This window comes from Acomys russatus, chromosome 8, assembly GCF_903995435.1.
Source record: "Acomys russatus chromosome 8, mAcoRus1.1, whole genome shotgun sequence".
Taxonomy (NCBI): Eukaryota; Metazoa; Chordata; class Mammalia; order Rodentia; family Muridae; genus Acomys; species Acomys russatus.
In genome coordinates this window covers 17,309,855-17,322,704 of record NC_067144.1, presented here as the reverse complement: position 1 = coordinate 17,322,704, position 12,850 = coordinate 17,309,855, and the positions used below count along the sequence as shown (strand labels likewise).

Below are 12,850 nucleotides of genomic sequence, written 5' to 3'. Positions count from 1 at the left end.
CTCATGTGAGACCCTGGAACAGGCAAGACAGTCAGAAGTGTGCCAGCTGTCTGCTGAGTCTTGGGGTAGAAAAAAAGAGCTAGCCTTGAGGGACTGGAGGGAAATGGAAATGCTGTGCACACTGGCTGGGCTGGTGGCTTAATGACTCTAGCTAGTTCCCCAAACTCACAGAACTACACAGCCCACCTGGTAGAGTTTACTGTTTGTAAACCGTGTCTCAGCAGAACTGTTAAAGCACTGAAAGCGCTATTCCTGCTTCTGTAAGCAAAGGCGAGCACCCTCCCTGGATGCTCCACATCCTCACTTTCGGCACGGTCACCTTTCTTGAACTTAGTCATTCCCGTGGCCCCAATCTGCTATGCAGTGACTTCACATACATTCCTGTGATTAGTTACAATGCTTAGTACTTTGTTGTGTATGTCTCTTAGTGAAAAGTCTTTTCAAGCTCATTTCTCACGGGGCTGTTTATTACTAAGTTGCAGGTATTTGTTGTATATCTGAATACAGGCAGACTTTCATTCATATGCTTTCCAAATATTTTCCACAGGCCATGACTAACATTTTCTTTATATGGACAGCTGCTCCTAAGTTTGATGAAGTCTAAATTATTCTTTCTTTTATAGCTACCATTGTCTCTTTGATCAGCAAGATATCCGTGTGTGTGTGTGTGTGTGTGTGTGTGTGTGTGTGTGTGTGTGTGTATGCATGGGCATATGGAGGCCATAGGTAAACATCAGTGTCTTCCTCAATCGCTCCCCACTGTCTTTTTGAGCACTGTCTTGCATTGCACCTGAGCTCCCTGAGCGGACTAGAAGGTCTGGCCAATAAGCTCTAGGGATCGACCTGTGTGTCTCCCCTGTGCAGAATCACAGATGGGTGTTGCCACGCCCAGGCTTTTATATGGGTGCTAGGCATCTAAACTCAAGTTCTTAAGCTTTCCACTGAGCTGTCTCCCAGACCCAGAGGCATAGTTTCACAAGCTTTATATCTTTATTTATTTATTTATCTTTGCTTCTTCTTAAACATACTTTTAAAGATGTAGCTTAATTAGAAATCTAAAAAATAATAAATCCGATTTTTAAAAGAATTAATCTAATATATTAATTTAATAAATCTTCCTAAGTAGATAAGCAACTTTAAATTGTATAAATTAAAAATAAATGATGATTAGGTTTTTTTGTTTCTTTTTTTTATTTGCTATAGGGTTTTTTTTTTTTTCAGCTCAAATTGGCCTTGAATCTTGATCTTTCTGTCTCCATCTTTCAAGTGCTGGAATTACAGGCATGTACTAGTATGTCTGGCTAAAATATAGTATTTTTTGATAGTGACTTTTATATTCCATATTTTTTTGGTTCTCGCATGAACATAATTTTTATGAGTTATAAAGTCATGTTACAACATAGCAGGACATAAAATGACAGCTGGATACTATTTGCCAACCACCAGCTCAGAGAAATCATTTAACCTCTGTAAAACAAAGATGTACCATTTCTATTCACTTACAAAACAAAATAAACATGCATGCAAATGCAAGGCAGCTTTAATAACTTGTCACTGTCCTTACTGATAACAAAGTGACTTTAGGTGGGCAGTATTCTTGTTCTCACTCAACCAGCCACGCCTTGCAGTATATTCAACAAATCTACTTTTTTCTTCCTGCTTTACTTTCTTTTTTTCTTCCTCCCTTTTTTTTTTTCTAATAATTTATTTAATTTTATTTTAGTGTGAGGGTGTCAGACCCATTGGAACTGAAATTACAGACAGTTGTGAGCTGCCATGTGGTTGCTGGGAACTGAACCCGGGTCCTTTGGAAGAGCAGACAGTGCTCTTAAGCACTGAGCCATCTCTCCAGCCCCCTTTCCTTCCTTTTTTGAGACAGGGTTTCTCTGTGTAGCCCTGGCTATCCTGAAACTAGGATCCATAGACCAGGCTGGCCTTGAAATGACAGAGATCCACCTGCCTCTACCTCCTGAGTGCTAGGATTAAAGGGGTGCACCACCACCAGCAGCTGCAGCTTAAACCTAGTTTCTTAACAACAAACAAAAAGTCCTACTTTATAGGCAATAATATAAAGAGCTATCTCCCCAAAGTACAGAATGATATATATATAAAACCATAGGTCTCCTGGCATTTTCTTTTTTCTGCCTGCCCCCACAGAGATCATTTAACTTAAAAGCATAAACAAAATTAAAAAAAATTAAAAACTTCTCATTATAATTATAAATTTACTTTTCTAAATTTCCCCCAACTTTATATTTTGAAAGCAATTCACATCACATAAAAGTTGTTAAAGTAAGCTGGGCATGGTGTTGCATGCCTTTAGTCCCAGCACGCAGGGAGGCAAAGGCAGGCAATCGCTGAGTCGGAGGCCAGCTTGCTCTGCAGGTCGGCCAAGGACCCACAAGGAAACCCTGTCTAAAAAAAGGTGGTAAAGCAGCACAATGAGTACCTACACGTCCTAGGCTGACAGCGGCTCTGTAAATTATTTTATTAATAGTCTCGCTAAGATCTGTCTGCTCTGGTGTTTGTTTGAAAGCCCAGACCTTAAGGTATCTGTGTGCATTTCAACAGAGCAAAGTCAGGCCAAGGTGGCCAAGGGCGACAACTATCTAGTGAGGTATGCAAGCCATACTGGCACAATCCTTTTTGGAGGCAGGGGCTATAGCTTCATGGTAGAGAATGTGCCTAGCACACACATTGTTGTGATTTGCTTTTTATTGCTGTGATAAACAAAAATTTTGACCAAAAGCCACCTGGGGGAGAAAGGGCTTATTTGGTTTACACTCTTGCATCACTGTTGCTCATGAGGAAGTCAAAGCAGGAACCTGCAGGCAGGAACTGAAGCAGAGACCACAGAAGAATTTACTGGTTTGCTTTCATAGTTTGGTCAGTTTGCTTTTCACACAACAGAGGACCACCTGCCCAGGGGGTTCCTCTTTCATCAGTCAGTAATCAGGCCAATGCCCCACAGATTTGACCACAGGCTAGCCCTATGGAGGCATTTTTTTTCCATTAAGGTTCCCTGTTCCATAATGACTCTAGTTTGGGTCAAGTATGACAAAAAACTAACCAGCACACTCTCATTGGTTTAATCCCCCATACTGCAAGCAAGCAAGCAAGCAAGCAAGCAAGCAAGCAAACACTTTCTACAGCTGCCAGAAAAAAATATGTATTCTCTTCAGATTTACCAAATGATTGTTTATAACACACAGAAATACACAGCCTGAAGCCAGGAAGATTTCTGTCATAGTCTACTCATAAATGTCAGTCTCCTTAACAAACTAGCCCCAAAGGTGCTTCAGATACCCTGGTAGGTTCTCTACAGGAAGACGGGTTTACAGTATAGCTTCTCTGCCTTACAGGTCAGGACTGTGGCACTTACTGAAAATGTAAGCTTCAGTATCTTCATTTAAACTACATCACCACCTGCTTCACAGAGCCGTGTGAACACACACAGAACATACAGCTCAGGACTGTACAGGGCCTTGTACAGAGCATCAAATATCACCTCAGCTAGAATGGGCTCTTTAGAAAGCATTTTGTGATAAAAGTCACTCTTATCTATTTTAACAGAGCTTATGCATCTAGCATTTATTGAATGCCACACAATGTTCTAGGTCCTTTGTTTTTAAAAGATCAGACTTGCTGAACAAAACTAATTCAGTGGGTGGAGTAATAGAGGTAGTCCAGGGTTGACCTTGACCTTATGACCCTCCTGGGTGCTAAAATTATAAATATGCTCTCAAGCCTGGATGGATTTTTCTTACCAATAGCTTAGTATTTCTTTGGTTTGGGTTTGTACTCACATCAACAGAAATAAATGTTTAGTCAATAACATAAAGCTGCCTAAAATTATCTTATCAAAAAGCAGGTTTCAGCAGGGCATGGTGGTGCATGCCTTTAATCCAAGCACTCTGGGGGCAGAGGCAGGCGGATCTCTGTGAGTTGAGGCAAGCTTGGTCTACACAGTGAGTTCCAAAACAGCCAGGGCTACACAGAGAAACCTTGTCTTGATTACCTATAGGTCACTAATGAAAACCATCATGCCTCCAAATAAAACAAAGGTGATAACAGCAGTGCAACGTACCAAGTGAGATGGAAACATTTGTATCTAAAAATTAATAAAAATGTGTAATTTTTATTAACTGATTTATGGGATTTTTTGGTGGGTGCTGGGTTTTGTGGTAATATTTTTTTTAATTAAAAGTAATTTTTTTTATCAGCACATACTCATTTCACATACTGACGCATTTTATAAAGACATTTTCATAAAATCAATTACATCATTATTTTGGCCATTACCGCCATGCTTTTTAGTGGTTAAGACTGGGTTTTGTCCTGATGAGGCTCAGGATCCTTTTGCTTGCCTCCAAGTGCTGGTTTATGTACCAGCTGGTAAGTACCACTACGCTAAGCTGTGGGTCTTTTGAAACACTATACACAAACATTAAGACATTTATATCTGTCCAGGCATGATGGTGCACACCTTTAATGCCAGCACTCAGGAGGCAGAGGCAGGCAGATCAGAGTTCAAGGCCAGCCTGATCTATATATCAAGTTCCCGGTCAGGTAGGGCTCTACAGTGAGATATGTTTCAAAAAACAAATAACATCAAAAGATGAGTAAATCTAAGAACTAACAGTACTAGCCTCTCTAGTTTGTATGGAATATTCCAAGAGTTAAGGGACTCTTTAGGAGGCCTGGACTCTTACCTAAATTAATCCTAACCTAATTATTATGTCTAATATTTACATGGGTTTTTATGGTCTCTTAAAGAACTTTCAGATTTATGGTATTTGATAGTTAGAAGCACTGCAAGAGCATAATCAATGCCAAGATTATACTGAAAATGGGAGCTAAGAGAGGTTAAACAAATAGCTTAGAACCCTAAGACGACGGAAACTCAGAACCAAGAGCCTCTGACTCCATGCCTACCCTTTGAATAGTAAACCAGTAATGGTAATGCAATTCTATTAATCTGTACCTCTGAAAGAAAAACAAGAAGTCACAACATCTCATTCCCTGGTACCCAAGGAATGAAATGAAGTATTACACATAAAGCCTCCCCTCAGTATTCATGAGGAACTAGTTCAGGATTCTTCACAGATACCCAGACCCAGGGAGACCGAAATGTGTAAGAAGTCAAAGCACTTAAAGTCTGTAGACATCTCCTATGTATTTCTGTTGTTGCTGCTAAGACAGGGCTGTATGTAGCCTAAGTTGGCCTTAAATTCCCTATGTAGTTGAGGATGATCTTCCCAAGTGCTGGGCTCACAAGAATGTACCACCGCACCCAGCAGGGGTTTTTTTTGGTTTGTTTTGTTTTTTGTCAGTTTGTTTGAGACAGGGTTGTCTAGGATGTGTCCAAATTCCTGGGTTCAAGCCATCCTCCAACTTAAGTCTTCCTAGGGAGAGAACTATAGACACGTCACCACACCTGGTGACTTTCTGTCTATGTATTTTAAATTGTCTCTAAATTATTCATAATGCTTAATATTTAATAAATGGCATGCAAGTAGTTGCTGTACTGCATTGTCTAGGGAATAATGACAAGAAAAAAAGTATAAATGTTTAGCACAGGTACATCTTTTTTTTTTTTTTCTGAGTACTTTCAATCCACACTTGGCTGAATCCATGGAAACAGAAGGTCAACCATATCTACATATATGCAACAAGTTAACACTTCTAAGAATTTATCTGAAATAATAGTTTGGCTCTGAAAAAATGGAAAATACAGGAAACAGACTAATTGGTGACCATGACTAGAGAGTATGACAGAGACTATGACGTATCACTTCTGTAACCTCTAACTCCTTTGGAGAAAAATGACATGGTTATGCCATTTAGGTTTCCCATTTCCTTAGAAACCTGAAAGTTCATTTTTCTATTATTTCAAGTCTTACCTGTTAGCAAATATGCACTCAAGTCCTTTGCCACATAATATTTTTATGTATTTCATTATGTATTTAAAATATGTACTATATTATTTATAAAAATAAATTTAGGCCAGCCTCAGAGCTAAAAACAGGTCATGGAGAAGCAGGTCCTGCAAATAAAACGTCAGCCCTCAATCAGAGCGCTCACCCTTCACTACTGTCTCTTCAGGCGGATCCTCAAACACACACCTGCACTCCACTGGCATTAGCCAGCTTACACTCAAACCTCAGCAGCAGCAATTTCCCATTCCTACTCTGCTATTTGAGGAGAGGGAAGTTTTTCTTCTAAGGATCAGTAACTCCACCAGGGAAGAATCAATTGTGTATTCAGGAAAGAAAAGCCAACTTTGGTTTGTTTTAAGTCCTGTTAGAATATCATATAAAACACCCTTACTGAAAATTCAAAAAGGAACATCAAGGCTTTTGTCCACACCTAACAAACATTTCCACAGCATAAGAAATTAACTGAGATAGGAGAAAAAGCAGGAGAAAGAGAAAATAGATGGTAAAATGAAACGTCTTGGAAATAAGAATTTTATACTTGTCACTGCAAAATCCTCCTCCTCCAAGAGGCCTATAGGCAGCACAGTGCACGACTCAAACCGCCCAGAGCTCACCTGCCACGTCCCTAGCACCCTTCATCTGCTTCCGTCCTCCCTCCCAGAGGTGCGCACTGAACTGAGGGTGTTCCCTGGGGGGTAGGTATGATTGCAATATGACTTTCATTTTCTCTGCCGTATTAATTTATGCTTAAGCAACTAGGCCAGAGCTTTGTTCAACTATCCTTCAGTGTTCGAGCCTTCAATCTAATAGCCAGGCTGAGCATCCCAGAATGCCATCACAAACAGCCTTCTGATGATTTTATGTGGAGGAAAGCAGTATTTGTTTGATTAAATCAGCTTTTCTTTCATTCAATGACTATTTCCTGAGTAATTACTTTGTATACCAAATGCTTAACCAAGTGAGGAATACCATAAGAAAGGTGTCAGGAGCCATAGGACCTTGCCTGACCTGCCCCAGTGGCTGAGAGGCCCTGCTGGCTGAAAGCCACAGCTGTCTGCATACTTGAGATAATTATTCTGCCTGGCAACCACAAAGATCCAGCCTGACCTTGAGAAAGAGAACATTCGGTGTATCGCGACTTCTGAATAATCGCCCCACTCCACACCTGCTGTCCTTGGGCCTGGCCCAGAAGATTTTATAACTTTCCACTGCATTCCTTTCCACCCCCCGCCCTCTCAGAAGTTCACTTTAAATTTGGATACCCCCTTACAATAAACAGCCCTCGATAAGCAACGTTTTCCTGGGCCCGTGTCTCTCTTTCGCCTATTCTTTATTCACAGGTCGCGACCCTCCTCGCCACTCCACGAATAACTGAACCCGCGGGTCGGGGACAGAAAGGCAGAGTCTGCAGCCAAAAGTGGGAGTCCAATCCCTTTAGAGGAATTCTATTCACATGAGAAGTCCTGTTACGTATCAGTGAAATTTTCATATGGCTTCAAATTACTCCTTTATAATATGAAACACTTGAATCTTTTAATAATTTCTAATAAAAATTTAATAATAATAAATTGCCTTTTCTGAACATAATGCATATTTAGTATACCATACCAATGCCTGGACATTTGTTGATATATTTTAGGCTAGAAGGTTGCCAAGCAAGCTCCTCTGGACTGTGGTCTTAGCAACACTGACAGGTCCTAAACAAAGGCACGAGAGGTCCTCCACTGAGTAAAGTCCGTGAACATCACGGCATCTCTACTGTGATATCTATCTCACCTTTTGAAGGCTTTTTAATTTAATCCCTACACTTACAACTGCTCCACACTGTTGGGCGTGGCAAGTAGATGATCATACACGGCATGTGCTATGTAGTTAAGAGATCCACAGACTAAAAAATCCTGATGTGACGTCAACATTCAACAAAGCCAATCCCTCTTCACACTTATAAAGGAAAATGAAGCAAAATGTTCAAGTAACTTGCTGTAAGTCAGAAATTTTGTAAGTGGCTGAGCTTAGGTTAGTATTCAAGCCACTCAAACCAGTGAATTTCAACTGGGGGCCTGCCAGGGACACTGGCAATATTTGGCTATCTGAAATACTTCAGTGCATTATCAGAACCTAGGAGGTAGGGGCCAGGATGCTGCTAACTATCCACCAAACGGGGAACAGCCTTCATGACAAAGAACTGCTGGACTACAATGTAAACAGTGCCCAAGCTGCAGAAGACTGACTTAGAGCTACACTTTGTAGGCTCTATGTAACCAATACCTATATGATAAAAGCATTCTGAGGGTAAGAGTGTTACTTTCCTTCAGGCAATTCAAGAATAAAGTTTATTTGATTTTCCCTGTGATGTATAGGACAAAAGAATAAAATATACTTACCAAGAGCCAAACCCCAAGGGTCTCCTTTCATAATCCGGCAGATCTGGAGCAATCTTACAAGCTTGTATGTTCAGGTATTTAAATATGTGGATTTTGCCTTTTATACATATCTAAATAAAATAACAAATGCAGCCAAATTACTATTCATCTGAAATACAGGTGTTCTTTTAGAAATATTTATATTATTTTATATGCATTGGTATTTTGCATAAATGCATGTCTGTACACATGCATGTACCATGTGCATGCTTGGTACCCACGGGGGCCAGAAGATGATATTAGATCTCCTTGAACTAGAGTTATACACACTTGTGAGCAGTCATGTGGATGCTGGGTAGCGGGCCTAGATGCCCCGGTAAAACAGTCAGTGTTCTTAACTGCCACCTTTCCAGCCCCCAGATGTTCTCTCTGTCTCTCGTTTTTAAAATCATAACTAGCTTTTTGTGTAACATAACTTAGGTTTTAAGGCATCTCTATTAAATATATAGTGCATTCATTAAAAACAACCTGTATCATCTGGTTCAATGTTTCGTTTGGGTTTTGTCTTTGTCTTTTAGTTACTAGAAACTTTCCATAGCAGAATTAACTTACGATTATAAACACTGTTACATTCCAAGTAAATTTAACACACTGATTATTAGTTAGTTATACATAGTCAGGACTTTAAAGATTTCTCTTTAGGTATTAATTAATCATGTACAATTGCTGATCTCTGTAAAAAAGAACTAGCAATGATAAATTGGTAAAATTTATACATAAACAATTTTGTTGTGACCTGTCTCATGAATCAAACAAACTCTTTAGGCTGATGAAACTATGGTTTGAGTCTGAAAATGTTCCCCGAAGGCTTATGTGTTGAAAGCTTAGTTGTTAGCTGATGGGCTTTTAAGCAGTGAATGGGTTCTAAAGTGATCAATAAATTAATGGATGATGACCTCATGGCTAATCGGGCCATCAGGAGACTGGGTGTGGCTGGAGGACGACAGCACTCTCTGAAGGGTGCACCTAGTCCCTGAAGCCTCCTCTCTGTTTACCCTGGCTGTTGTGAGTCTAGCAGCCCCTCGACTACAACATGCTCCTGCTGCCATGATACCATGTCTCACCACAAGGGCAGAGCACCGGAGCCAGCCAACCAGAGTCTCTGAAACAGGAGCCTCACTTACTTCTTCTAACATACTTTCTCTCAGGGACGCTGTCACAGATTAAAGACTGACTAACACAAACCCTTCTTGTAATTGTGAGGTCCTCATACATCTTTCACAGATTCTATGATGACTGTCAGAAGCTTATATAAATTATTAAACTGCAAAGTGAGGGTGAGATAGCTCACAGGAAGGGTGAGATAGCTCACAGGAAGGGGTGCTTGCTGCCCATGCCTGGTGATATGAGTTTGATCCCTGGGGCCCACATAAAGGTAGAGAACCAACTCCAGGAATTGCCCTCTGAATCCCACACACCAGAGCACATGTGCACAGATTCCATGGGAAAAAAAACTCTAGGAAATTTCACAGTGAAAGGTACAGGCTTGGCAAGTATTTTATAGATTATAGGACACAATCTGCCTTATAGTCACTAGTTTCATTTCAGTTACTGATCACTGGTTAAACGGGGAACTTGGCATTTCAGAAAATAGGAGGGCACAGAAACAATGTTAACAAGAATACACTGAGAATGTTTAGTTTGGAAAGCTGTTGTCTACGGCATTTATGTTCTCCAACTCAAGCTTTAATAGGAGAAAATTATAAAAGAAATGAACTCAAATTTCATTTAAAACTCGGGTGTTTTCCTCCCTGAAACAGGGTTTTCTCTGTGTAGTCCTGGCTGTCCTGGAACTAGAGATCCACCTGCCTCTGGCCAAGTGCTTGGATTAAAGGTGTGCGCCATCACAGCCCTGCCAGAAAACTAGCTTTTGAGGAATTCCTCAACTTAAAGGACTTGAGAGTCAGCAAAATGCTTGCCCTGCACAAGCACGAGCCCCGGGTTTGGCTCTTCAGTCCTCACAGAAAGCCCCACACTGGGGGGCGGAGGCGGAGGGTCTCCGAGTTTGCTGGCTGAATTGCTGAGCTCCAAGTTCAGTGAGAAGTTTCAGCTTCAAAATCAAACATACACAAAACAGTGAGGTGGAGAATGTCTGAGGAAGACACCTGTCGTCAACCTCTGGTACACACATGAACAAACACACAAAAGTGCCAAATTAATGAAAGGAACATGTTTTTGGGAAACATCAAAATCCTTCTTCATCCCTTTATTGAGGGCATGTGCGGTGGTGGTAAGGAAATGGCAGGACTCACACGATGCACACACGCAGACTTTCTGTAGCTTTCTAACACAAGTTACCTTCTGGCAGACTTTACCCATGTTTACCTGTGCAGGAGGCGACTGCAGCGGGTTGTTATCCAGGGTGATCACCTGGAGGTGCCGGAGGTTCCGGTAACAAACAGGGATGGCTGTGATTTTATTGCAGGAAAAGTCGAGTCGTATCAAAGGCACCTCGGCCAGCTCTACATGGAAGTAAAACGGAAAGGACAATCGCTGGTATTTTGAAACAACAGTTTTTACTTGTGCTTCCAGTTAAATGTGGAGGATTAAAAAAAATCATTTACTTCTATTCTTAGTGATTAATAAAATAAAGTCTGATTGCTTAGAGATAGGAATTCTATTAGAAACCAAGCAGCGTGACTCCCTTCCCTGTGCCCAGAAGCTGTACACCACTCAAAAAAAGGACGATGAAGAAGTTAGATGGAGGTCTTCAGGGACAGCTAAAGTTAAATGCCTGTGTCCCGAGTCCCGCGTCCCTTAGCTGGGCACTCATAGTCATACCACTGGAACCAGAAAGTTATTCCCTACTGAAATTGTACAAAAAGGCTCTCAACTTAGGGAGCAAGACTCATTGGGAAGTGAGGATGTTGGCAGTTAAAAATAGAGGATGTAACAGTGAACACACTAAGGCAAGGCCACCCTTTTCACCTGCCCTGCCCTAGCCCTGGCCCTGAATACCAGTAACAAATGCACACAGTCATGTAGAAGGGACGCCAGATACATCTTTCTCTGGAGAAACGACATAGTGCCACATAAAAGGTCTTTAGATACAGACATGGAGTTTCCCTCAGTAAAATACATAGCCTCTTGCTTAACTATCCTTCAACAATTTCTGCCCAATGTATACAGAACTTCTATGATGCTGTGACAGATTGCACATGACCCACAGAAATTGAGAGGTCTCCAACAACATGTAAGACAGAAAAAAAAAGAATAAAAGAAAAAAAGAAACAAGTAAGTACATAGGAACAAAAGGAAATATGAAGTCAGAATGTTTTTTAATTTCAAAGAAGTATGATATGGAATCACTAAAATATAATTTTTTTTCTAAATAGTCAGAGAATAACAAGCATTTTATGATGGTAGAAACTAAAAGTTCTGAATGAATTTCTGAAATTAAAAAAATTAGAGAACGGCTTGAACTATTTTACTCCAGAGTAGCACAAAACTGTGAAGAAAGAAATAAGAAAAATCAAAGCATCATAGATTTAGACATAGCATTCAATTTGAAAAACAGGACGGAAAAACCAGAAAAAATAAAAATAAAAAAGAGAGGGGTTTCTAAGTTGATAATGACAATATGTGATGGAGAGTGTTTTACAATCAGAAATTTAGACGCACCAAGATAGGAAAGATGTCTTCTTAAAGGTTGTCAAATACAAATAGCCAAACACTTAGAATGTAATAACATTTCTAGAATTCCTGATTGTGTCATGGTTCTTCTTGCTACAGGCACTCTATTGTATATATGTGTAATAATATAAATGCATATGTAAAAAAATTAAATTAAATTAAATTTTTAAAAAAACAAAAGAGAGGGTGGCCAGCAAGGTGACCCAGTAAGTAGGTGTGGTGACCCACGGGAGGACTTGGGAGGCAGAGGCGGGTGGATCCCTCTGAGTTTGATGCCAGTCTGGTTTACATAGCGAGTTCAGGCCAGCCAGGGCTGCACAGGGAGCATAGGGAGACTCTGTCTTTAAAAAAAAAAAAAGAAAGAAAGAAAAAAGAAAAAAAGGGGACTCAGTAGACAAGATTCAGGAGAAAAAGGAACTTGCTGCCAAGTCAGAGGAGTTTGACCCCTGGAATCCACATCAAAGAAGGCATGAACCAAGTTGTCTTTTGACCACATACTTGCACTGTGGCACATGTGCACACACTCAAATAAGCAAATGTAAGAAGGTAGGGGAGGGGGTTAAGCAAATAACTATCTCAAGACAAAGGTCTGAAGTGTGTCCTTAAGTAACCATCATACGGGGCTAGCCCATCACAGAAGTTCAGCGAGCAGGAAAAAGGGAAGCTCTTGAGGCCCTCCAGACTGAAGAGGCTGGCCACAGAGCAGTGGAGTAGGGATGGAGCACGCTTCCAGCTACCAGGTCTCAACAGCACTTCAGCCATGCGCAGCACTCAGGACGCTAAGGCACAGGACTCCAGAAACGCAACCAGCTTGGTCTGTGACTGAGTTCAGGACACACACACACACACACACAC

The 12,850-nt window shown here is 40.8% G+C and overlaps 1 protein-coding gene across 7 annotated transcripts in view; it reads right to left on the bottom strand.

Annotated features, from left to right (window-relative positions):
• Lrch3 (leucine rich repeats and calponin homology domain containing 3) overlaps nucleotides 1-12,850 on the bottom strand; it is a 110,016-nt gene that overhangs the window by 49,135 nt on the left and 48,031 nt on the right. For all 7 annotated transcript variants that reach the window (XM_051149807.1, XM_051149811.1, XM_051149809.1 and 4 more), the window contains exons 5-6: nucleotides 10,688-10,824; nucleotides 8,324-8,433 (exon numbers count right to left, since the gene is read on the bottom strand). In XM_051149807.1, coding sequence (XP_051005764.1) covers nucleotides 8,324-8,433; nucleotides 10,688-10,824 — 247 coding nt within the window. The remainder of the gene's footprint in view (nucleotides 1-8,323; nucleotides 8,434-10,687; nucleotides 10,825-12,850) is intronic.